The sequence below is a fragment of the Myotis daubentonii genome, chromosome 18, assembly GCF_963259705.1.
Source record: "Myotis daubentonii chromosome 18, mMyoDau2.1, whole genome shotgun sequence".
NCBI classification, from domain to species: Eukaryota; Metazoa; Chordata; class Mammalia; order Chiroptera; family Vespertilionidae; genus Myotis; species Myotis daubentonii.
Window position 1 is genome coordinate 29,527,898 of NC_081857.1, and position 25,829 is coordinate 29,553,726.

The window sequence follows — 25,829 nt, forward strand, 5'->3', positions numbered from 1 at the left end:
AGACAGCATGGCGGGACCTGGAGAGTATCAGGCTAAGTGAAATAAGTCAGTCAGAGAAAGACAAGTATCACATGATCTCACTCATATGTGGAATCTAATTAATAAACTGATGAACGGAGTGGATCCAGAGACATGGAAGCATGGAACAGAGTGTAGAATCTCAGAGGGAAGGGTAGGTGGGTGGGAAGTGATCAAACAAAGAACTTGTGTGTACTTGTGTGTGTGTGTGTGTGTGTGTACGTGTGTGTGTGTGTGTATATATATATATATATATCATCTATGGTCACGGACAATAGGGTGGAAAAGGCCTGGGCAGGAGTAGGGGGGTGGCTGGAGGAGGTCAGTGGGGAAGTGGGTGGGGAGGAGGGGGAAGAGGGATATATGTAATACTTTCAACAATAAAGTTTTTTTAAGTAAAAAAAAAAAAAAAAAGAATTTTGAGTTCCTAATAAGTCTGGCCTGGAGTGGGCTAGACCAGTGCAAATATTCCAGGAGCACAGACAAGGGAGTCCAAGCAAGGCAGGTTGGGGAGGGGCGCCAAGGGCAGATCCGTGAGGTATCCCAGACCTACAGCCCGAGGGACCATGTGACTGTCACACACCCTCTTGGACCTGTCGGGATGAATATTAAAATTCACTGCTGAGCACTGTTCATGCCCGGTGTTCTCTGGAGCTGCGATGGCAGCCCAGCACCCCCTCGGGGAGAGCAGGGCTGCCATTCACTACGCGGCATCAGTGAGCTGCACGTCGGCGATGCCCGTCTACCTGTGGCCTGTTACTGCCTGGGGGGCCCAGAAGGACCTCGTGCTGCCACATGCACTGAAAACCAAGCTGAGGTGAAGAGGGAACGTGGAAAGCCATTCCCACGATCTCTCAGAGGACGCGAGAGTTAAACCTGCCTTCCGGCGAGTGAGGCCTGAGAGACAACTGGGGAACCGGCACACAGGCCCGAGCGTCTGCCCTGGAACTGGAAAACCAGGGAACCGAGCTCCTGCTAGGCCTGAAGGCCGCGGCTTCTGCCAACAAGGACACAATGTCCGATGCTTCATGGGAAAGTGCCTGGAGGAACAAGAGTCACACAAACTGCCCGCAACACCGGCTTGTCCATCGTGAGGAGTTAGAAAAGCAGGAGGGGGAGCCCCATGGAAAAAGCTCGAGTGTTAGGTCCACAGACCCGCCCTCTGAAGGCAGGCAGCTGCTTAAGAATCTTAATGGCCTCCACTTGTCAGAAGGCTGCTTTTCTTCTTGGTGTGGGGACAAATAATCTGTATTTACATTATTTAAAAACACACACACACACACACACAAAAACGGGTGACTGCTTGCCCTCTGTCTAGTCTGGGTGGGTGGGTGGGAGGCTGTGACACCAGCCCAACGGCCTAGAAGCAGAGGGTGACAACTGGACCCGGGCCACCCTGGCTGGGGAATGAATTCAGAAAAGACCCTGGAGCCCCTCCCTTCCCTTCCACCCGTCTCGGCCGCGGGAGAGCGCGGGCTCTGGGGCCGCGAGTCAGGTTTCGGGCCCAGCCCGGCTCAGCGGCTGTCGCTTGGTCTCTGAGCCCTGTTTTCTGTCCACAGGCCCCTTCCCTGCAGGGTTGTCGTGACGAATAAAGACGGTGCAACGGAAGCACGAGGCACACAGCAGGCCCGTGGTAAACAGTAGTTAATACTGCAGTTGGGAGGAGACCGAACGGGGTCAAGGCTCCCCAAACCCCTAGGGCACCCCCGGTTCCTCGGAGGGACACAGCCGTTCCTCCGCAGACAGCCTTGCTCTGCAGCAAATGCCAGCTGGGGGCTGCCCGTGTCTTGTTTGCTTTTACATTTTCAATAACTTGGTACCAGCTGTTCCAGCATTAGCTCCCCCGCGGCCAGGAAGCTGCCTTCCCCCTGCTGCAGTGCCAACTGTCAAAAGCAGAGTCTGTACAGGCGCTCTTTTCAGACAAAAATGGCTATCGGGCCGCCTGTGGTCTCGCCTTTTCTGATGGAGACCATCCCAACTCGTTCCCTCACTGCCCGCCTCCCAGGCCACCTCACTCAGGTTGCAATCGGTGTCTCTCCCTCCCTCTTCAGACCTGGGCCTCCGGTCCTTGCCCTGATTCTCTCTAGAAACAGCCCCACCCAGGAAGGGGCAAGGTGCTGCCCAGACAACACCAAGGGATGAGGACAGAGAACCTAAGGATGGATGAACCTGGTTCTCGAAAGCTTCCCGTGCCCTGAGGGTTCAGACCCTGCGCTGATACATAACACCTGTGGCGTCCTCCTCTCTCCTCCCCTCCCCTCCCTCCCCTCCCTTCCCTTCCCCTCTCCTCCCCTCTCCACTGGGATGGTCCCAGAGGCCTGAAGCCAGAGATGGAGGGAATGGCACTGCCCAGGGACCCTGCCTGGTTAGCCCCTTCGTGTTCGTCGATCCCTCTCTTCCCTGCTACAGCCCCCAGCCCACTCTCTCACCCCCGTGTTACAGATGAGGCTGAGCAAATGCGGAGTCAGGTGCTTGTACAAGGTCGGGCAGCAAAGACTCTCCAGGCCTCCAGGCCTCGGTTTCCCATGCCCCTGGAGAGGATTCGGAGGGGCTGCTCTCTAAGCCCCTCGGGCACCGTCAGCTGGTTTACCTGGATGACAGCCACTGGGGGAAGGACTGAAGCGAGTACAGCCAACACCAGCCGCCAAGGGGCCAGGAGCCTGGGAGAGCCAGCAGGGCGGGCCCCAGGCCAGCACCCTTCCCTTCAGAGGGAGACACCAACCCTTCAGACGGAGTTCTTTTCCAGTTGCTGTTACAGGTCCCAGATGCTTCCCGAGGGCTACGAGTTTGAGGTGAGGCCGGGCATAAAACTGGCAGCTCTCCATGTGCTGTTCTAGAAGAAGTGCGTTTCCATGGAGCCAGGACACTACCCTGGCAGGCGGGTGGGAGCACTGGGGACCCCTCGCACACACCACCAGTAAGGCCTCGGGCAGCGGGGAGCCCTGAGCACACCCTGCATCAGGAGGCGCTGGCCCAGCGGGAGGTCAGGGCCAAGGCCAGTTCTGAAGCTGCTCCAGTGGGAGACCCACCCGCTAGACTCTCAGAGCCTTCCCTCCAGCTCCCCCTTCCCCCAGACACAGGCCCTGTTTGGGGGGACGTGGTTTGTTCGAGAAAGAGACGGGGTAGAGGAGAACCCAGATGTCCCGGCTCAGGCTTCAGGCTTCGCTGAAATCCTCAAACAAGCTGCAGCTGGTGACGGCGCGCCCCGAGCCTACCGATAGCCGCCTGCACTCGCCGCCTCCCACGGCCACGTCAAAGTCACAACTACAACACGGGGCCGCCGCGAAGGCTGGCTGAACAGAGGCCTGCTTTTCATCACAACCAGAAAAGTAACGAAGAAAGCACAGAGGCTGGTCGGAGGGGTGGGGTGAGGAGTGGCTGGTCTCACACCCGTGTGTGCGGATTTTTAATCCGGAGGGAGACTGTCTCTGCCGAGGCGGCCCGTGAGGAGCAGGGGGTCCCAGCCCCACACCAAAACCCAGCCCAGGGCTCCAGAGCTGGGGGGAGAAGTCCACGCAACTACAGGCTGTAAAAACCATCGGGGGTTGGGGCTAAGTGACGCTGAGTCTGCTGGAACCCCAGGTGTGAAGAGCCGGTGGCGCACAAACTTACTTGGTCCACTTCTTCCGAGCTCCAGCGCTGGGGACCCAGACACATACGGGAGGAACTGGGTTGTCTGGCATCAGGGCAGGAACTCGGGGTGGCTTTCTCCCAGAGAGGGGTGCTCGCAAGGGTCCTTGTTCCTGTGCTGGGACCGCCCCTGTTGCAGGGCTGACTGGCAGGCATTTGAGTCTCCATCAGCCTGGAGCACGCTGTTTGCTCCGCCCTAATGATTCCCTGAGACCCCGCCCCATCCAATTTGTAGGCCCACCCCAAGCTGTTTGAGGCAGCTTTTCCATATGAGTAGCCTGTCCTGCCTCAGGCTTCAGACAAGCTGCAGCTGGTGACAGCTGCCCCAAACCTATCAATAAAAGGCTCAAGACTCGGCTCTAGCACAGCAGCTCTCCCACTGTAGTCACAGCTGGTCCTCACAGCCAATTGGCCTGGAGGTCAACTCCTCCCAGAGACGCCAACAGCAATCAAGGCTCAACTACAAGACCGTGCAGACAGCCCACACAGGGGTGCACCTAGAGTGCCCACTCAGGTGACTGGGGAGGCTGAGCCACGGGGCCCTAAAGCACCTACTACAGAAGGCCACTCTACCAACTCCAGGAGACATAGCAGCTCTGCCCAATACATAGAAACAAACACAGGGAAGCAGCCAAATGCAGAGACAAACATATCACAAATGAAAGACATGGAAGCAAGCAAACTACTGGATAGAGTTCAAAACCATGGTTATAAGGTTATAATTCGTGCACAGGTGGGGTCCCCCGATGGGGGGGGAGGGACAGGACAGTAGAGGGGAGGGGCTGTGGGCGGTTGGCCCGCCGGCACCCCCCTGGTCAAACTCCCAGTCGAACTCCCAGTCAGGGGGACAATTTGTATATCAGCCTTTTCTTATATAGGATGTTGGAGGGTATTATTTAAGAAGAAGAAAAGATAAAAAACATGAACAATAAAATGGCAACAAATACATATCTATCAACAATCGAATCTAAAAATCAAAATAAACGAAGAGGATATCTAATGAACAAAATAAACTGGTGAATAAAACAGACTCAGAGTCATGGAAGCATGGAACCGACCGACGAATCTCAGGGGAGACTGGGGTGGGGGCAGGAAGAGAGTAACCGAAGATCTTACCTATGGACACAGACAATAGGGTGGTGAAGGCCTGGGGTGGGGCAGGACCTGGGTAGAGGGGAGCAGTGGGGTGGGGGACAGGGGGACACCTGTAATACTCTCAACAATAAAGATTTTTTAAAAATAAAATAAAAAGTACATAAAAACTAAAAAGAAAGAGAGAGAGAGGGTAAGCAAGGGTCTAGGGGGAGACTGACATGACAGGCAACCCCATTCCCAGCAGCTCTGACTCCACAGTAATAAATCACCCACTCTGTGCCCACGAGAGCACTGGCTTTTTCACAAGCATCACTTCATCCTCACTGTCCCCATTTCATAGATGAGGGAGCAGAGACCCAACAAGGCAGAGATTGCTCAAGACGGTTCAGTGGCAGAGCTGGGACTAGAATCCAGAATGGGACCCCGGTCCAGCGCTCTGCACATGCCGTGCGTCTCCTCTCACCCACTGGCACCCCAACCTGTGCTGTGCCTGGGGGCACAGGAGTCCAGCTGGGCTCAAGAACAGCATGGTGTGTGGGGGCCAGACCCCTCAGTGCACTTGGCAGACTGACCCCTCTGTGACCTGCCACCTGCTGGCCCAGCACGGAGCACAGGCTGTGGCCATAAATCAGAGCCAGTCACGTGGCAGGGATGGGGACAGAACTCCCATAAGAGGTCTGTTTCCTGTGCTAACAGGCCAGGTGGCCTCCGGCTGTCCCCTGGGAGCAGTGTCAGAACATAGCCTCCACAGACTCACAGGATGGGCTGCCTTCTGGGGAGCTACTGGCAGCAGCAGTCCTGTCCCACCGCAATCCTGCTCAGGTCTGGGTGGGCGGGGTGAGAGCAGGGGCGAGAGCAGGAAGAACAGCCCTGAGGAGGAGGGCGGAGCAGGAGCAGTGCAGATGCGGCCACTCCCGCCCTGCCCGCTGGCCTCCACAGCCCGCTTTCTCCTGGCAGCCAGCTCTGCTGACACAAAAAGACTGGGTCTGAACCAGCCAGTGTGGCCCAGTGGTTGAGAGGTGACCTATGAACTGCGTGGTCATGGTTCGATTCCCAGTCAGGGCACAGGCCCAGGGTGCAGGATGGATCCCCAGTGTAGGGTATGCAGCCGATGGAAGTTTCTCTCTCATCGATGTTTCTATCTCTCTGTCCCTCTCCCTTCTCTCTAAAATCAATAAAAAAACATATTTAAAAAAAATAAAAAGGCTGGCTCTGCTTACAGCTAACATCCTTCATTTACTTCAAACAACCAGTCAGTTCAACTGGGGGAAAAAACAGCCTGTGAACTTGCCCTTCCCCAAAGTGTGTGTCCTCGGACCTCGGGCTCCAAGCAGGTCATGCAAAGACTCAAAACTCAGAGGCTCCCAATACCCAGCCTTGCCCTTCACACCCTGGCCGAGCAAGAAAGGAAGGAAAGTCCAGGGGTTGCAGAGAATTCCTCACCGGGACGAGGGGAGCTGGGGCGGTGGGACCGGGCTGGAAGCTCCCTCCAGGCGTCTGACCACAGCAGCAGACGAACCCTCTGGACAGGAACCTGTGCCCCTTGTGAGGCCCACCCGCCCAGCTGCTGTTCACTGGGGCTGAGGCAAGCATCCGGTCACACCCAGGCCTCTCTCCTCTTGCTCCTCCCTTCTGAGCTGCCATTGTGTTGGGCCGGCCCAGCAGAGCTGGAGCCCCTGTCCCTCTCACTCTTTCCGGTGACTAGAAGGCAGTGGAAGATTCTGGCCCTTACTCGGCCCCTTCCCCTTCACACTTTCCTCAGGCTGGAAGTCGCCGATATCTCCACCCTCCTTTTCTCGGCCTCATCCTCAACCAGCAACACTATTGGTGCAGGAGGAGGAGAGCGGCTGGCCCAGCTGCCAGGGGGAGCTGGCTGTGGGTGGGGGGAGGGGCTCCAGGTGACGTGGAAGGACAGATCTTTGTGGGCAGCGCCCCTCTTCCTGGTAGCTCATCCTCTTCCACCCAAAACGACTGTACAGCAGAGGGCAGCGGGGTGGCGCTGAGTGAGGGAGGCTCACTTGGAGCTGGGAGCCGAGGGGTCTGCGTGGAGGAAGGCGGCGGTGGTGTGGTTCTGGAAGAGAGGCTGTAGGAACATCCCGACGGTGCCAAAGACACAGACAAAGACAAAGATCCAAAGGAACAGGCGGTCGATCACCATGGCGACGTACTTCCAGTCCTCGCTCACCTGGACGGGGACAAACGATGCCCAAGGGTATCAGTCACATGATGCGAGATAGGAGCGGGTCCCAGCTTACACACACACACACACACACACACACACACACACACACACACCCCACGCCTCTCCTTCAAGATCCCAGAGTGACCTTTCCAAAGCCCCCAGCCGTGGCCCCCCTGCCTTCAGGACCTATCCAAACTCCCGAATCTGGAATCAAGACCCACCCATGACAGTCAGAGCTTACCCCCATCCTCTTCCGTGCTCTAACTCAGATTTACCAAACCCCACATGGGCTCTCAGTTCTCCATGCCTTTGGGTTTCTTTTCTGTCTAGAATTTCTGTCCTCTCTGTCTATACCTGGTGAACTCCTATACATCCTTCAAAGCCCAAACTCCACCACCTCTTCTATGAAAGCTTTCCTGATGCCCCTGATAAGATTGAACCTTTGTCCCTTCTGGGTTCCTTTAACACTGTGTACACATTTCTAGCACAGTATTTATACTGCACTGTGTTACCATTCCAATCTGCATATCTGCACCCCCTCCCTCTGCCCTGCCCCGCCCCCCCGCCCCATACCTCTTCCTTCAGCTCCTAAACCACAAGGGCCCGTCAAATTCATCTTTGTAATTCCAGCACATGGAACACAGAGTACCAGTAAATGGGTGTTGAATTAGTCAATGAATGGCTCCCTCTGCTCCTTGCATGAGTGCACGGGGAGCCCCATCCAACAGTGTCATCTTGAGCAAGCAGGCCCGGGGCGGTGAGGACTAAGTCCCAGATGTGAACAAATGAATCAAAAAGACAATGGCCTCTGTGGGTTTCAGGGGAAGCTCTGGCTCCCCTCGGAGCTGCTCCACGCCAGCCTGAGTCCAGGTCTTAGCACACATGTTCATCTGCAGCCCAGCTAGCTGGGGGTTGGGAAGGAGGCACCTGTGCACTTCATTTAGTCAGCAGCTGAATAATGACTCATTCATGTCACAGGTGTGCCTGCTGTGTACCTGGCACCATGCTGGCACTGGGGATATAATGAGCGCAAGACAAACACATCCTGTGGGTTACCGTCTACTGAGAGAGATGGACACAAAATAAGTAAAAATAAAAGAATTACAGCCTGGCCAGGTAGCTTAGTTGGTTGGAGCATCATCCCATGCACCAAAAGATTGCGGGTTCGATTTCCTAGGGCACATACCTAGGTTTTGGGCTCAATCCCCAGTTGGGGCACGTACTCAAGGCAACTGATCCATGTTTCTCACATCAATGTTTCCTCTCTCTCTCTCTCTCTCTCTCTCTCTCCCCCTTCCTTTCTCTCTGAAACCAATGAAAACAAATCCTCAGGTGAGGTTAACAAAAACAAAAAGCAGCCTTGGCCAGCATGCTCAGTGGTTGGAGCATCATCCTGTGCACCAAAGGGTCTCAGGTTCAATTCCGGTCAAGGGCATGCGCCTGGGTTGTAGATTCATTCCCTGCCCCCTATGGGGGTGCATGCAGGGAGGCAACCAATTAATGTGTCTCTCTCACATCAGTGTTTCCCTCTCTCTCCCTCTCTCCCACTCTCTCTGAAAAGCAAGGAACAAATATCCTCAGGTGAGTATGGCCGGTGTGGCTCAGAGGTTGAGGATTGACCTATGAACCAGGAGGTCAGGGTTCAATTTCCTGATCAGGGTACGTGCCCAGGTTGTGGGCTCAGATCCCAGTGAGGTGTGTGCAGGAGGCAGCCGATCAATGATTCTCTCTCATCATTGATGTTTCTCTCTCTCTCTCTCTCTCTCTCTCTCTTTCCCTTCCTCTCTGAAATCAACACAAGTATTTTAAAAAAATAGCCTCAGGTGAGGATTAACAAGGAAAAACAAACACCGGTGTGGCTCAGTTGGTTGGGCGTCATCCTGTGGCTGTGAGGTTGTCAGTTGGATCCGCGTCAGGCTACGTGCCCAGCTTGCGAGCTCGATCCCCCAAGGCAGCAGGCGTGAGGCAGCTGATCCATGTTCTCACATGGATGTTTCTCTCTCTCCCTCTCCCTTCCTCTCTCTCTAAAAAAGAATCGATAAAAATATATTTTTAAAAAGAATGACTCCAGAAGTAGAGAGTCACTCCAGGTTTTTAGTCTGACCCATCAGGTGGAAGGTGGTGCCATTTACTAAAAGAGGAGATGAGAAGAGGAGTGGGTGGGATGTAGAGCAAGCACTCCGTTTGGGACAGGTCGAGTTTGAGATGCCTGTGGGGCAGCCAAGTGGGTCACTGCATCCCCGGCGCCCTGCCGGGCAAACGCACAGGACAGACACGGGCGGCAGCAGGGGCGGGGCTGTGAGAAGCTGGCTGGATTCCCGCACCCCCACCCCCACCGTGCAGCCCCTACTTGGCCTCTGCTGGCTGCGAGGCTTCCACCCGTCACCTCCAGGCGGGGCCACACCTCTTCTGCCACCGGGACCTGCTCAGACGCCAGGCTCTGACGTCCTCCTCCCCCGCCCCCCAAACAGTGGTGCAGGAGCTCCCCCTTCCTCACCCTCAAACTGGAATGGCAGCGACCCAGCAGAAACCTCACTGGTCACCATGGCAACAGCTGAGCAGCTGCCTGGAACTAGCCAGGTACCCAAAGGCTGCGCGCGCACGCACGCGCGGGGGCACTCAAAGTAGGGGCATGTCAACTCTTCACGCTCGGCTCTCAGATTCGGAAACCATGGGAGTCCCCTTTCTGAGGAGCTGCCAGCTGTGCAGAAAGCCGGGGGCGAGTCTCAGAAGCTCTGGCCCCACCCCTCCTACTTCCATCCATATTTCACGAGGCCATTCCCCTGGACCCAGAAGAGCAGAAACGGTAAATTGATTTGGGACTGTCTCCTGCACCAGCAGGCCCTTGGATCCTCTTAACACCCACCCCTCCCCGCTCCCCACACCCCTCCCACTGCCTTTAATTTTGCCTTCCCTGCTCCCGTGGGGCACCGAAGAACTCAGTCTCAGTCTGTGCTAAGAGCTGAAGATTAGCAACTTGGGCTCGGGAATGCAAGCGGCGAGGACAGGCCAGCTGCAAACCCAGAAGGGCCTCCTCCCTTCCCGGCCGCCCTCCGCCACTAGCGATGCCCGCAGGGGGCGCTGGTCCCCAGGAAGCGCAAGGTCAGCCCGCAGGACACCAGCTCGGGCGGCGCCTCCTCCCGGAAGCCAATCCAAAACCCTGGCCAGCACCCCAGCCCCCAGCCCCCAGCTGCCTCACGTTCCCGCATCCCGCCCGACCAGCTTTGCGGGTCTATCCACCCCACGACTGCTTTCCCGACGCCGCCGCACCCACCCGAGTCCCGCGCACTCACGCTCTGATCCTCGTCCTCGCTGCGCATGTGGTCCGCGATGAAGCGCACGCCGTCCACCGCCTCCCGGAGGCCACAGCCGCAGGGGCCCCGCAAGCGCCCGGGGACCGGCGCGGGCTCCGCCCCGAAGGCCCCGGCCACGCCCTGGACGGACGCGTGGTTGACGAAGCACGTGCAGGAGTCGGCCCCGGGGGCTTCGCGGAAAAAGCGGGCTCCCGCGCCCTCTCGCTCCCGCTGGCGCCGCCTCTGGCGCAGGCGCTGGCGGGCGCAGTGGTGGCGCGGCTGCTGCATGAAGAGCAGCGGGGGCAGCTTCTCCAGGAACAGGGCCTTGACCCAGGGCGCCATGGTGTGCGTGGTGGGCGAGCGGTGGTGCACGTTGAGCACGCACACGCTGGTGACGATGGAGAAGGTGACGAGCACCATGGTGAACATGAGGTACTTGCCGACCAGGGGCACGTCCAGGGAGGTGGGCGGCACAATCTTGGAGATGAGCAGCAGGAAGACGGTGAGCGCCAGCAGCACGGAGATGCACAGGGTCATCTTCTCGCCGCAGTCGGACGGCAGGTAGAAGACGAGGATAGCCAGCGAGGTGATGAGCACGCAGGGGATGATGAGGTTGATGGTGTAGAAGAGCGGCTTGCGGCGGATGATGAAGTCGTAGGTGATGTCCACGTAAGTCGAGTCGTCGGGGTTCTCGTTGCGCCGGCCGGGCAGCGCCACGATGTCCCACTCGCCGCTGGGGGTGAAGTCGTCCAGGCTGGCCACGTCGCTCTTGAGCACCAGGTCTATCTCCGTGCGGTCGTAGGTCCAGGAGCGGAACTTCATGGTGCAGTTCTGCTGGTCGAACGGGAAGTGCTTCACTTCGATCTTGCAGGCACTCTTGTAGATGGCGGGCGGCAGCCAGAAGATGCTGCCATCGTAGGAGACCACGGCATTGGAATAGAAGGACACCTCATACATGCCGTCCGCACTGCCAGGGGGTGAGAGGAAGTCAGCGCTGGCCTCAGCGCTCCTCCACCCCACCCCACCCCCCCCCATCACCCCAGCCCTCACTGTGAGGAGCGGAAACCCAGTCCGGAGTATCAGGTGCTAGAGCAGGAATGGAGCAAGAATGGTGTCTGGGTGGGGTTGTGGGGAGAAGGCTGTGAGGCCCCTCAGAGATGAAGAACTGGAGGAAGGGGGTGAGGGACACGTCTGCTGCTTGTCATACATTGTGTTAAGCTGTTTGCTTCACATGCGGATGGAGGAGTTGGGGGAGCCAGGGAGGCCAGAATGCGGCTCCCCGAGCAATGGAGGGGGACAGAGGCAGGTGGGAGCAAGAGATGGTCCCACCGGTGGTTTTGGATCTTGGGGGTAAGAGGGATTATTTATTATTTCAGGAGAGGGTATGGAACCTGGAGGAGAAACTGAGACCTCCATGTTCTCTGATCTTGCCTAAGCCTCCAGGAAAAGTCTATTCTTTTTTTAAAATATATATTTTTTATTGATTTCAGAGAGGAAGGAAGAGGGAGAGACAGAAACATCAATGATGAGAGACAAACACGGATTGGCTGCCTCCTACATACCCCCCACTGGGGATGGAGCCCACAACCCAGGCATGTGACCTGACCAGGAATTGAACTGTGAATCAGTTTAGGCACTGAGGGCTGTCAATCCTTATTTCTATCCCACTGCAGCTCCAAACACTGGGACTCCTGACTGAGAGGGGGCTGACCATGGGCCAATCACCTTGGCCGTCCATATACATCTCTGGTCTGGGTCTGTCTATCTGGGTAGTTAGTGACTGACTCTGTGCCAAAGAAAAACATCTTCTCTGTACCCAGCAGGAGCTGATTTACTTTCCCCAAGACCCCTTCCTCCCCTGAGCACTGCCATGGTCCCCCCAGCCTCCCCGTTACTCCAGGGTCACCTACTTGTTGTAAAGGACCACATCTGGGAGCCAAATGTGCTTGGAAGGGAGTCGAACTTTCTTCATGTTGTCGAACTCCTCAGGCTTCCAAGTAAGGCGGTAATCCTCCCATTCCTGAGAAAGGGAGAGAGGGAGGCAGCATCAACCTCTGCCCTGGGAAGGGCTCAAGGTGAAGAACAGGGACAAGAGAGGGCCCATCTGGCTTGAGGAAGCTTTTCAAGCCATCACCTTCCCACAGTGACTTCTCTGCCCAGCAAATGTGAATCATAAAATACTTTCTCATTTAATTTTAACAGCTAATCCACGATATTAGAATCCACATTTTACAGCTGAGAAGATGAATCTTGCAGAGTTTAACATGTTCAAGTCACAGAGCTGGTGAGTGGGAGAAGCAAGATGCAAATCCAGTTAATTAAGACTCCAAAGTCTGTACCGTTCTGCCTCTTTTCGGGAGATGTAAGGAGGGAAAGACACATGACACGGAAGGGAAAAGGAGGGAAGAGAAGACCAGGGGTGGGAAGAGCACTCACCTGCGTCAGCCAGACATTGGTGGTCATGATCTGCTCCCGCTCATGCTGCAGGAAAGAAGAGAGGCCCTTGAGAAGGCCCTCCAGCCGTGGGGCCCACCACACACACCACGGCTCCTCCCACACCTCCCCAGCCTCGGGAACTCCAGAGGAGGAAGCACAAACACCACCACATTCTGGAGTGTTGACTTCAGCAGCTGAGCAGAGGGTTTGGGACCCCACACACACACACACTCACCACACTGATGAGCTGGGCCAGTGATACCATGAGCTGTACTGTCACCAGCTCAGAGCCATTGGTAGCTGGGCGGATAAGCTTGTTGTAGCGGGAGGGATCCAAGAGATGCTCCACCAGCCGCTCCTCTGTGTCTGTACCCCGGACTCCTGGGCAATAGGTTGAGGGGCAGGAAGTAAGGAGGCAAGAAAGGCCCATCCAGGACCCCACTCGCCCTAGGCAAATGGGGCAACCCAGGCCCAGACAGGCGGCCGCAGCTTCCCCAGTGCTCCATCCCTAAGGTATCATCCAAATGCTTAGGTTTCCCCATAAAGGCCCCTCAGAGAGAAATTCCTCCCTGGGGTCACTGACCAAGTTACCCAGACAGCCCAACACAGAGTCCTCCAGACTCAGAAACCATTCTGCAAGGATCAGTGGAGACCTGCTCTCCTGCAAGGTCTCAGAGGGTGGTTTCAAGAGAAACCCATGTTTCCATGGCTTCTCCTAGAACAGTGGTTCTCAACCTTCCTAATGCCACGACCCTTTAATACAGTTCCTCACATTGTGGTGACCCCCCAACCATAAAATTATTTTCGTTGCTACTTCATAACTGTAATTTTGCTACTGTTATGAATCATCATGTAAATATCTGATATGCAGGATGTATTTTCATTGTTACTAACTGAACATAATTAAAGCATAGTGATTAATCAAAAAAACAATATGTAATTATATGTTTTCCGATGGTCTTAGGCGACCCCTGTGAAAGGGTCGTTCGACCCCCAAAGGGGTCGAGACCCACAGGTTGAGAACTGCTGTCCTACAAGATACCTACAATTCCGGGGTGGTTTTGGAGGGTGGTCTAAAGGAACAGTTACTCATGTCCCACCACACACCCTTTCCCTCAGTCAGTGCTCATCTATGCGTGCAAGTCACGTTATGTGTCCACGTGTGGAAGTCTCATTAGGTTGTACATTTCCTTTGTACCTGCCCTTCATACACTCTATCACTTTCTGTAGCTCTGCACAAACACACTCCATCCCCTCAGGGTGCTCCTCCCTGGCCCCAGCCTGGCAGAGCTTATGCCCTCCAAGCCTTCTGTCCTGCCCTAGGAGAGAGTTGGAGTCACCTCTCCCCCCCTCCTGTCTTGCCCCTGTGGAGCGACCAGAATCAGGACCCCAATGTGGTGGACAGGGAATGATGGAGAGACAAAGGAGGGTGCGGAACCAGGTAGATTTCTTGATAGAAAGCTTCACACAGCGTCTCAGCTGCAGAGACTGCTCTCCTGCTGGCCTAGAAAGCCAGGGGAGATTCCCTCCCTCCTTCTTTGTGTCCACACCCTTCCCAGCACCACTGCCCAGGTTTCTACCTCTTCCTTACTCCTTAGGGTATGTCCTCCTCCCAGGGCAGTGCCCCAGGGCCTCCCTGCAGGCCCAAAGGTCTCTCCCCTAACTCCCAGCAGACACCCCCATCTCCAGGAATCCCTTCCTTCCACCTCTGAGCCTGACCGGGGTGAGACAGAGCCCAGTGACCTGTGGTTACCTGAGCACAGCCAGAGGAGGCCGAAAGCGAGGAGCAGCGCCATGGGCTCGGAGCACCAGGCCATGCTGTGGGCATCGCTCGCCGCCTCACCTAGACCCGCGGGAGCGCGCCGAGGGCGGGAGGGCCGCGGCTGGGGTGCTGTCCGTGGTGCTGAAGTCTCGCCGGAGCCCGCGCCGCCCGCCCCGGCTGGGAGCGGGGGCCCAGGATGCCGCGGCAAGTCTGGGGCGTGCACGGGGCTGCGAGAAGGTACCAGCTCCTGGCGGCGGCGGCTTTTCCGGCTGCTCTTCCAGGGAACACAATTGGGACGGGAGGGGGAGGAGTCTTCGCCCCGGAGGCGGAAGCGCCGGAACCCAGTAAAAAAGGGGTCTCGGGATGGGCTCTTCTTTTGCTGGTCCTGGCTAGTTAGGGGGGGTGTCAAGCAAAAGAAGGGCGGCTCCCCGAGGGTGGAGGAGTTGTGAAACCCAGAAGCTGGGGCAGGACCCGGGGGTGGTTCGAGAAAAGGAGGGAGAAACAGCGAGTCTGGCAAATAGGTCAGGACCCGCTTAGTGCAGAGGATCGCAAGGCCAGAATGAGGGGGCGGAAGTCGGGAGGAGGTTCTGGGTCCCCGCTCTCCTTTTTTCTCTTATCAAACCCAGAGGATCCTGCCTCCCGGTGCAGCTGAGGATGCAGCAGAGAAAATGCCCTACGGAAAAGAGACAGGGGACTGTGGGTTTGCTAACCTTAAGAAAACGAAAGCTTTGGAGTCTGAGAACAGGGTCCCTCCATGTCCCATTCTCTACCTCCCTCCATAAATTCCCTAAAAGGCCAAGAAGTCTAAGGTGAGGACCCCTGGCCGTGGCCTGAAGAGAAGGTAACCTTAAAGGTCTTGAAGAGTGGAAGGAAGATTAGTGGCTTTCATCGGTTAGCCTTTCACCCCCCCTCCCCTTCCACTCCAGTCTTCGGCTTCTGTGTGAGGAGGAGGATCAGAAGACCATTTCACAGAGGCCAGTCCTAGAACGAAGCTATCACAAAGGAAAGCACAGATGAGACAGAGAGAGGTGTCAAAATTCAATGCCATCTTTGATCTTGAAAGCCCTGAACTTTTAGCTTCTGAGCCAATAAAGGCTTCCCTTTTTTCTTAGGTGGATTTTCGTCACTTTCAACCAAAAGGCTCCTAACTAAAGCAGGCTTATCATGTATCAAGGCTCTGTCTTATTCCACCTCTGCCTACTTCAACCTCATGGGCACCCCTACCGCCGGCTCCACACTTCAAATATGGGCAATGTCTTTAAGATCCTTGCACATTCTCTCCCTTCCATCCTCTATACTTCACAGCCCTTTACACATGTAGTTCACATGGCTCTTCTGTTACCCATTTCCCCTCAACCTCCACGTACTCACCTTTGAACATCTGGCAGAAACGTCAGTTCCTTAAGGAAGCTATGCCTGGCCGAGGACTAAATCAGATGACTTGCTGTATGTTTCCAGAGGATGTCCAATGACTACATGAGCCAGTCTAAGGCTGTGACCCTCTCCTGCCAGACCATGAGCCAGCTCAGTGCCTGGCATATGGTGAGGGCTCAACAAATAAGGGAAGGGCTGGTACAGGACTGACACCTTTTACTGTGGAGAGGAACATTCCCCTCTAAAAGCTCAGTTCCTGGGCTCTGGCTGCGCAGAGCAGCCCAGCTGCCAGGCCAGCCCGCTTCTCGGAACATGGCCAGCATGGAGCTCACCTTCCTCGCCATCAAGCCTGACGGCGTGCAGTGCGGCCTGATGGGCAGCAGCATCAAGTGCAAGAAGAAGGGGTTCCGCCTCGTCACCATGGATGTCCACCGGGCCTCTGAGGAACTCCTGAAACAGCACCGCTTTGACCTGAAAGACCACCCATTCTACCCTGGGCTGGTGACGTACACGAACTCAGGGCCTGTGGTGACCGTGGTCTGGGTAGGGCTGGATGTGGTGAAGACAGGGAGAGTGATGCTTGGGGAGGCCAATCCAGCAGACTGTAAGCCAGGCACCATTCACGGAGACTTTTGCATTCAAGTTGGCAGGAACATGTTTCACTGCAGTGGTTCAGTAAAAAGTGCCGAGAGAGAAATCAGCCTGTGGTTTAAGCCCAAAGAATTGGTGACTACACGTCTGTGCGTTTGGCTGGCTCTGTGAATAAGAGGTGGACAAAGCATCAGTCCCCTTGGCTCTTCAGTCCATTGACTTGGGAGCAATAGGATCTATCCTTTTTCTAACGCATATTTACTAATTAAGCCTTTGGAAACTGGAAAAATAAATAAATAAAAGCTCAGGTCCTGGAATTGTGAAGGAAGAGCAGGACAAGTACCCGAAAAAGGAGGACTGGAGAGAAGTGGGATGGCTGCAGGCTCCGTACTGCCCATGGAAGTGAGCCATAACCTGCACCACAGGCTCCAAGGCAAGTGCAGGCACGAACATGTAAATACCATCTGAAGAATTTAGAAAATCTGGGAACCAAGGAAAGGATTGAAGAACAAAAGCCTACAGAGAAGGAAAGGAATGTATGCCGTCACATCACGTGGGGAAAGGGTCAAAGGCAGGAAGAAGGCCCGCCTTCAACAATCAGACCCATGTTTGTTCGGTATCTACTGCACAGGTGTTGCGATGCAGTGATCAGAAAGACCTAGTCCCAGCTTTGGTGCCACAGTTTGGTGACAAAGACTTATGACACAAGATGGTGGCTGCTTAGTAGAGCTGTAAACAAGGTGCTATGGAAAGCACAGAGGAGGGGGAGGTTAGTAATGTCTGAGTGCCTGGAGGGGATGAAGATAAAAACTGAGATTTGAAAGATGAGAAAGCCAGTAAGACCAGGGTGGCTTAATTTTGCATTCCTGAAAGAGAGGGACGGGGAGCTTGCATGTAGATAGAACTTAGTACTTTCCTCTCTTGGTGGGTGTGGGTGATTGAAGAGGGCTTCCTTTATGAGCATCTCTTTCTGACCCAGCTGGTGTGGCTCAGTGGTTGAGCATCGACCCATGAATCAAGAGGACACAGTTTGATTCCCAGTCAGGGCACATGCCCGGGTTGTGGGTTCAATCCCCAGTAGGGGGAGTTCAGGAGGCAGCTGATCAATGATTCTGTCTCATCATTGATGCTTCTATCTCCCTCTCCCTTCCTCTCTCTGAAATAAAAACCTATTTTAAAAAAGAACATCTCTTTCTGGAGTGCCCGCCTGTCTCTGGTTTGACAGACTAGAGGCACATTTGCTTTCTTGAAGCCCTTGGTTGCTACCTGAAGCTCCTTTAGGGCCAGTCCAGGCAGTCTGCTCACCTTGGCCGTGACCTTATCGTTTCCCATTCCCCAGCTTTTACGTGAAGATTAATTCCAGCCTGGCAGAGAGTGAGTCCTCTCAGCACAACCACCCAGTGGCCAAGGAGAGCTGGGACATTCTCTCTCCCTCACCCCCCCCCCCCTTCCATCCCCACCAGGAAGAAAGGCAGCCAGAGAGAGGGGGCAGGTCAGAAACCATGCAGGGTGATGGGCAGATATAGAAATATCAGCCCCGAGGCAGACCAGGGACCAGGCCACGTTTGGTGTGACACTCCCTTTGCCTCTGATGGTAAGGAATATTTTCTTTTAAAGGCATTACAAACCAACTGATCTGCACATTTATGTATACTTAGATATGACATACGTCCAAAAGGTATATAAATGATCAATGTACAGCTAGGTAAATTTTCACACGAACACAGCCATATAATCCCCACCCAGACTTTTATAAACTAGAACACTATTGATATCCAGAAGCCCCTCATTATGTCTGTCCCCCACGTATCCCCGTAATTATTCTCTCTTCTTCAAGAGTAACATCATGGGGGCAGGGAGGAATGGGGAGTGACTGCTCAATGGGTACTGTTCAAGTTCTGGAACTGATAGAGGTCACGGTTACACAACACTGTGACTCTAATGAATGCCCCTGAATTGTACACTTTAAAATGGTTAAAATGGTAAATTTTATGTTATGTGTATTTTCCCACAATTAAGAAAACATGCCTAAAAATAACAAAGTGACCGCTATTGACTTCTAAGAGCACGAATCAACTTTGCCTGCTGAATTTCATATAAATGGGATCATGATCTTTTGTGTTTTGAACATTATGCTAATGAGAATCATTGACACCGTTGAATGCAGTTGTAGTTTATTCATCTCATTGCTATAGAATATGCCATTGTATGAATATACATCATTATTTGGGTTGTTTACTGTTTTGTTTTGTTATTTTTTTATTTTGAGAGAGAATAAGGGAGAGAGAGAAAGAGGAACAGTGATTTGTTGTTCTACTTATTTATGCATTCATTGGTTGATTCTTCTCAGAACCCTGACTGGGGATCGAACCCACATCTTGGCCTATCGGGACAATGCTCTAACCCACTGAGCTACCTGGCCAGGGCAGTTGTTTCCTATTTTGGACTATTAAACATGTTTCTATGAACATTCTTGTTCATGTTCTTGGTGTACAAATATATGCGTTCCTGCTTGGTACATAACTAAGTTGTGTACATCTGAATTTATTTTTTAAAGGAATATGCTATGATACAGTTTTGTAACCTTCCTTTTTCATTTACTCTTTCTCAAACATTACTTTATGCCAATAAGCATCCTTTGACGGCTTTTGTTTCTTTGGTGACTTTAAATTGTTACAAAGTATTCTGCTGTAGGCACATTTTTGCATATGTCTTTAATAATTTCCAAGTGAAATTGCTGGGCCAAAGGTTTTAAAGTTTTTTTGATTATTTATTATTTATTGCTAAATACTTACCTTATTCCACCTCCAGAGAATTAATACTATCAGGGTTACCCAGGGCCTCAGCCTAAATCACCGATGGCCAACATCTCCACAATCTTGCCTATGCCGAGCCCCCTCCTCGTCTTTCTCTTTTTTTCTCCTAAGTCCTTCCTCCTTCGTTTTGGGGCCTTTCTTCCCAACCTCCTCCTACTTTAAGGGTCAATTCTCTCAGAATATCCCTTCATTTCCATCTAAGTAACTCTGTCACATTCTTTCCTGGGAGGTAATCCTGAATAATATCAGCCATCAGGCCCTCACCTTCCATCCCTATGACTGTTCGCCGCGTTGTACTAGTTGATTATCTCTGGCCCCCGTTCACCCATTGCCATGTGGGCAGGAGTGGGAAATACAACAAAAACGACGAGTAGCAGCTGTCATGTAAGGAGCCCCTCCTGTGTGCCAGGAATGAAGCCAGGCACTACCCACGGGGCTGCATTTTCTTTGTCTCTGCATCCCCGGTGCCCACTATAGTTCCTGACCAAGCACAAGGGCTCAGGCCATATTTGTGGGTCAGTGTCAGAGTGCTATGCTTCTGGGAGCAAGTCCAAGGGAAGGACGCTCACTCTGCCCCAAATGAGAGCGTCTGCTTATTCTGACAACACATGACCTTTAGAAGAAAAAAATCCCTATGATCCACTTTACATACAGCAGCCAGAATGATCTTTTAAAATTTCCAGTCAGATCATGTCACTCACAGCTTAAAATCGTCCAAGGGCTTCCCACTGTCCTTTGAATAAAACCCAGACACTGACTGTGGCCTCTATAATCCAGCCCTTGCTTTTTTCACTGGCCTCATCGCCTACCCTACCACCCCCTCTCTTTTTTCCACTAGACTCAGGGTATAATAATCCCCCCTCATTTTTGAAAAACCAAGTTCTTTTTAAAATACATTTTAATTGATTTCAGAGAGGAAGGGAGAGGGACAGAAACATCAATGGTGAGAGAGAATCATTGATTGGCTGCCTCCTGCATGCCCCACATGGGGATCAAGCCCTCAACCCAGTCATGTACCTTGACCGGGCATCAAACCGTGACCTCCCGGTTCATAGGTAAATGCTCAACCACTGACCACCACCAGCAGGCGAAAAACCAAGTTCTTGCTTTGTGCACTATTCGAAGCACTTCTCGTGTACCTCACTTAATCCTCCCACCGGCCTTATGAGGCAGGTGCTGTTATGATCTACGCATTCAGATGTGGAAACTGAAGTACATCCAGGCTAAGTCGCACCATTAACAGCTGCCAGAGCTGGGGTTCAGAGCCCATAAGCTCAGCCAGCCTGTCATGAGCTTCCTAGTTCTAGACCAGCATGTGTGTGCTCACTCAGGGTCTCTGAAGTTGTTGCTCTCCTTGCTGGAAGGCTCTTCTCTCCTACCAGACTATCTTCTCTTCTTCAAATTTCAGCTCAAACACTGCCCTCCTAGTGAGCCTTTCCCTGACTAGTGGACTGAAAGTGTCCCCAGTTTTCCTCTCCCACATGACCCTACTCTAATTCCTAGCAAATACTTACCAGTCACTCTTCTGGTCTCTCATTGGTCTGGTCTCTGACTCTGCACTAGAAAACAAGGGCTAGAGAGCAGGGATCTTGCCTGTCTATTGCTGTATGTTCATACCTAGACCTGTGTCTGACACATGGCAAAGCCCCATCCATGGTTACTGAATGGTGAGTACCTTTTGCCTTTGTAGCAATAACAGTAATCGTAGGAATAGTCGTATTTAACATGTGCTGAGCAATGTACCATGGACCCACCAGTGTTCACCATTTTACAAATCTCTTTTCATCTAAACTGGAACAAGGATCCATCCTGCAAGGCAGAACAAGCATCATGCCCATTTTACAGATGAGGACACTGAGTTTCACAGAAATTAAATCACTCCCCCAAGGTCACACAGCCAGCAAAGCCAATGCATTCAAACCCAAGCTCAGTTCTGTCTGACTCCCCCGTCCATGCTCCTTCCACTCAGCTGTGCTGCCTCCTTTATGGGCTAATTCGAAGGACAGCTGGAGCTGATTCTCTAATTAACACCTGTGGCTCTGCCTTTTTCCTGAGCTCAGAACACGCTCTGCTGGGTGTCTCCAGGAGAATGTCCCACATCTCCCCTCCCTCACACACTCAGTATATTTATAACCCAACTCTCCACTCTTCCCACGGAACTCAGCTCTCCTTTGAGACGTCTCATGAGATTCTGTTAATGCTACTGCTATTAGCTGCCCAGGCTTGCACAGCTTCTCAGAATTCTAGTGATCTTTTCATCTTCCTTGATCTTAAAATAAAGCCCCAGTTCCCCAACATGGTTGTGGATGCCTGCCCAGATGGAAGCCTTGCCTGCCTTACCTGTCTCTCTCTCCCTTGCTTCAGACACAGGCCTTCTTTCTTGTGTCTTGCTATGGTCCTCCAACTTGCCATGGTCCTACCTCAGAACTATTGCGTGTGCTGTCCCTTCCGCCTGCGTCAGCGTCCAGCCCGTCCTCCCCTCATAGGCCATTGCAGTTAAGAGACTGGATGTGTAACAATTCATAAAGTATCTGGTTTTCTACCAGCCTGAACGCACAGAAAAGGTGAGGACTGGTTCTGTCTCATGTAATGCTGCATGCCCAGTGCCTCACATGTAGTAGGTGCTCAGTAAATACTTGCTCATCTTCTCTTACATCTAGGGAGTTGGCTGGCTTTATAGACTCCACCTTTATCACATCTATTTCCCCAGCAGAACGTAAGCTCCACGAGGGCAGTGATTTTTTAATATATTCATTAAATGAATATATGCACCACTTCCATTCCATTTGTCATGCCCCTTCCCTTCACGTTTTAGCAGAACGCCAGATATGACTCCAAACTAGGCTTCTGCCGGAGGGCTCTCTCAGCCGGAGCTGAGGCACTGAACAGACCAGCAGAGACCATGACGTTTGAGTTTCCTCACTGGGGCACTTGGAGTCTGTGCAACATTGTGGGACCATCTCATCGCCTTGGTTTATCCTTTGTTGTTGTTGTTAATCTTCACCCAAGGGTATGTGTTCCCCATTGATTTTTAGAGAGAATGGCAGGGACGAGGGGAGACTGAGAGAGAGAGATATCAATGTGAGAGAGACACATCGACTGGTCGCCTCCTGCACATGCCCTGACCGGGACCAGGAATCAAGCCTGCAACTGAGGTACATGTCCTTGAGCAGAACTGAACCTGTGACCCTTCAGTCTGTGGACCAACGCTCTAACCACTAAGAACCTTGTTTTGTTCTAATTAAAGTCATTGCCAACATATGGAATTCAGGATCTTCCAAATGGCTGCATTTGTAGGGTTTTGGGGTAAGGGCTAGAGCCAAGTGACATACGAAAACCTCTTGAAGAAGATGAGAGAGAGAAACACTGTAGCTCGACTACCTGTGCTAAGAAATGCCATCAGCTTTACACACCTCTTGGCAGAGGGAGGTCTCCAGACATCTTGGGCTCATTCATTCAGTAACTGGCTTGTGATAGGAAGTCAGGCATTATGACAGGAAGTCTAAGGAACACAGATATGGGTGATGCACAGACTTCGAGTCCTGCAGACACCTGGATGGTATGAGGATACCATACATCAAAGAAAAGCCCATCAAGAAATGACTGCAATGCCTCTGGCTGGGGGAGAACCAGCCACATTCTCACTTTTCACCGTCCAATGAGCCTGGAAAAACATGGCTGCCCGAGGCCAGGAAAAGGTTAAACACAGAGAGAGCTGCACTTCCAGAAGGCCACTTCAGGGCAAAAAGGAAGGGCATACAGAAACGAGCCAACAGTTTGTGGATGTCAGAAGCTCACAGGTTGGTGGGAACAGCAAGTATTTAAAGACGCCAGCACAGTGTGAAAAATGCTTGGATGGGGGGTAAGGCCACGGGACCACATTGTGAACTTTATGTGGGCGAGTTAGGAAAATTTCACTGAGGTGTTGACATGAAGTTAGGTCCTTATTTCCAAGAATTCCTTGTTTAGGAATTTGTTGTCCACAAGGTGAATGAGGAACCAGCCATATCTAATATAAGAGATTCCTCTATAGCAGCGGTTCTCAACCTGTGGGTCGCGACCCCTTTGGCGGTCGAACGACCCTTTCACAGGGGTCGCCTAAGACCATCCTGCATATCAGATATTTACATGACGATTCATAACAGTAGCAACATGACAGTTATGAAGTAGCAACGAAAATAATTTTATGGTTGGGTCACCACATGAGGAACTGTATTTAAAGGGCCAGAAGGTTGAGAACCACTGCTCTATAGGGAAAAGTGGAGGTTAGGGCGCTAAATCACTCTGGGCCCTTTCTGGGAATGGCACAGGGCTGAAGGGACACACAGACATATATGTGTATGTCGGAAGGAGAGGTACCCAGTCCTTTTCTCCAGTGATGAGACCATCAACAACAACGACAGCAATCACAATAGTAGTGATAACTGACACCTACATAGCACTTACTATGTGCCAGGGGCTGTTTTAAGTGCTTTTCATAAACTCTCACAGGCAAAAACAGGTGGTGGCGAGGTGAGGCCCAGATAACGGGGTCACGCATTCAGGCAGGGACTTACCTGGCTTGAATCTCCCATTGGTGCCGAAGGAAGAAGCACCAGATTTTCTTCTCCACTTGCCCGGGTTTGAGACACAGGAATAGAGGCTAAAAAAAAAAACAAAAAAAAACAAAAAACATCAGAGGCGCCAGCTGGGCAGCTTAGTTGGTTGGAGCATCCCCAACACCAAAAAGGTGTCAGGTTCGATTCCCATTCAGAGCATACCCTCAGTCCCGATGTGTGTGGGAGGAAACCAATCCATGTTTTTCTCTCACATCAATATTTTTCTCACTCTAAAATCAATAAGGATTTTTATTTTTAGCATCAGAGGAAGACAGAGTGGGATAGAAGGGCACGAACCTTGGAGACACACCCGAAAACACTGCCTACCAGTTGTATATCCTTGGGCAGTCATTCCTTCCGCCCACTTGTAAAACAGGGGTACAAAATGCTTACTTTGCAACGTTGTTGTGGGGCAGGGGGTTAGAAATATGTACAAGATACCCTGGCTTAGGAAGTGCTCAATAAATGGGAATCCTTACTACAGCCTTTTATGCTCCGTGTAGCTAACTGTTCGGGCTCCCCAAAGAAGACACATTCCTGGTCCTGCGGACCATGTCTCAACCATCTTTTTTTTTTTTAAATATATTTTATTGATTTTTTACAGAGAGGAAGGGAGAGAGACAGAGAGTTAGAAACATCGATGAGAGAGAAACATCGATCAGCTGCCTCCTGCACATCTCCCACTGGGGATATGCCCGCAACCCAGGTACATGCCCTTGACCGGAATCGAACCTGGGACCTTTCAGTCCGCAGGCCGACGCTCTATCCACTGAGCCAAACCGGTTTCGGCTCAACCATCTTTAAATACCCAGAGCCCGACTTAACCAAAGAAGGCCCTTACCAAGCCCACTGACTTCTTAAATGAGTAACCCAGCACCAAGCACCAAAGCGCTCAGTCCACTTCCAACAAAGGCCGGCTCATTTGGGTCCGTACGGGAGAGAGGACGGTGGCAATCCGCCAGGGGCTCAAGCGCCGAGCCGGCCCAGCAGAATCCACCGGGCCCCTCCCCAGGTTCACATTTGGCAGAGGAACGCCGGCCCGGGTCGCTGGACCCTCAGCCAGCTTTGTCCTTGGTGACAGTGCCACCTAGCGAGGGCCCGGGGCACTGCTGCCTGCTCCCTACTCCCGGCAACTGCTGGGACCACTGCGACTGTGAGCCCTTCAGGCTTCGGGCTTGGGATGGAGAACGCGGTCCTCCGGGCCGCCTCCTTCCATCCTACGTCCAGGCGAGTGGTTTGAACTATTGAAGCATTTCTCCCGTGACCCTGGGAAGCCCACGCTGTCCCTCCCCGACCTCGTCCAGACCCCTGGACCTGATCGGCGCGAAGGGTCAGCAATCTCACACTTAATGGACCAGCGATCTATCCCACACTTGGCGGTCCCCTGGCATCGAATCTTCGGGAGTAGGCAGAGCGGGCATTGCCCTCACCAGTCACTGTACAGATGAGGCGACTGGAGGAAGGCAGTCGACCCAAGTCACACAACGGAACGAACCAGCGGCTGGGCCGGGCGAGAATCCCAGCCTCTTGCTACCGGGTCCCTATCTCCTTCCCCAGCTACGTGCCCCTTATTCGGCGTGGCGACCGGGCATGCCCACGTGGCCTCACGAGGGCCGTGGCTGCGGACCCTGCGCCGAGGACCGGCGTGGGGGTGCAGATGGCGGCGGCACGGCGGCCCCCGCAGGTCCCACTCTTCTGTCTCTGCCCACCGAGCGCCCAGCACGGCGGCCGCGACGTGGAGACGCAGGGAAAGGGACCCAGAGCAGGACACAGAGTCCCGCACGGGGAGCCCCTGGGAGCACGCGGGGCCGGGTCACGTGAGCGGGGAGAGCAGGCACGCACGCACGCACGCTGTGCGTCAGCACGCGCTGAGGCGCTTAAAGTCGGCGAGCCCAGAGCCGCGGTCACATGTGGAGGGTGGCAGTCGAGAACAAGGGGGCGGGAAAGGAGAGGTCACGTGAACGAGGCCAAGCGGGGAGGTCACGTGAGGGGCGGAGGCGGGGCTTCCGAAGAGGAGGAGGAGGGGCGCGCGGC

The 25,829-nt window shown here is 53.4% G+C and overlaps 2 protein-coding genes across 6 annotated transcripts; one reads left to right on the forward strand and one right to left on the reverse strand.

Moving 5' to 3' along the window:
• Positions 1–2,726: 2,726 nt before the first annotated feature.
• Positions 2,727–25,584, reverse strand: CHRNB2 (cholinergic receptor nicotinic beta 2 subunit). 5 transcript variants are annotated; one of them, XM_059675465.1, is made up of 9 exons: positions 25,226–25,584; positions 23,754–23,839; positions 16,123–16,240; positions 14,408–15,089; positions 12,890–13,035; positions 12,655–12,699; positions 12,129–12,238; positions 10,219–11,185; positions 2,727–6,928 (listed from the first exon to the last, which is right to left on the reverse strand). In XM_059675465.1, exons 4-9 carry the CDS (start codon positions 14,469–14,471, stop codon positions 6,758–6,760), a joined length of 1,503 nt encoding a protein of 500 aa, XP_059531448.1. In that variant the 5' UTR covers positions 14,472–15,089; positions 16,123–16,240; positions 23,754–23,839; positions 25,226–25,584; the 3' UTR covers positions 2,727–6,757. The 5 variants fall into 5 exon arrangements, with proteins under 5 accessions (XP_059531448.1, XP_059531447.1, XP_059531450.1 ...); XM_059675464.1 differs by having other exon boundaries at positions 25,140–25,584; XM_059675467.1 differs by lacking the exon at positions 16,123–16,240.
• On the forward strand, positions 16,103–16,598 carry LOC132221281 (nucleoside diphosphate kinase B-like). The gene has a single exon (XM_059675470.1). It carries the CDS (start codon positions 16,103–16,105, stop codon positions 16,550–16,552), a length of 450 nt encoding a protein of 149 aa, XP_059531453.1. The 3' UTR covers positions 16,553–16,598.
• Positions 25,585–25,829: the final 245 nt, after the last annotated feature.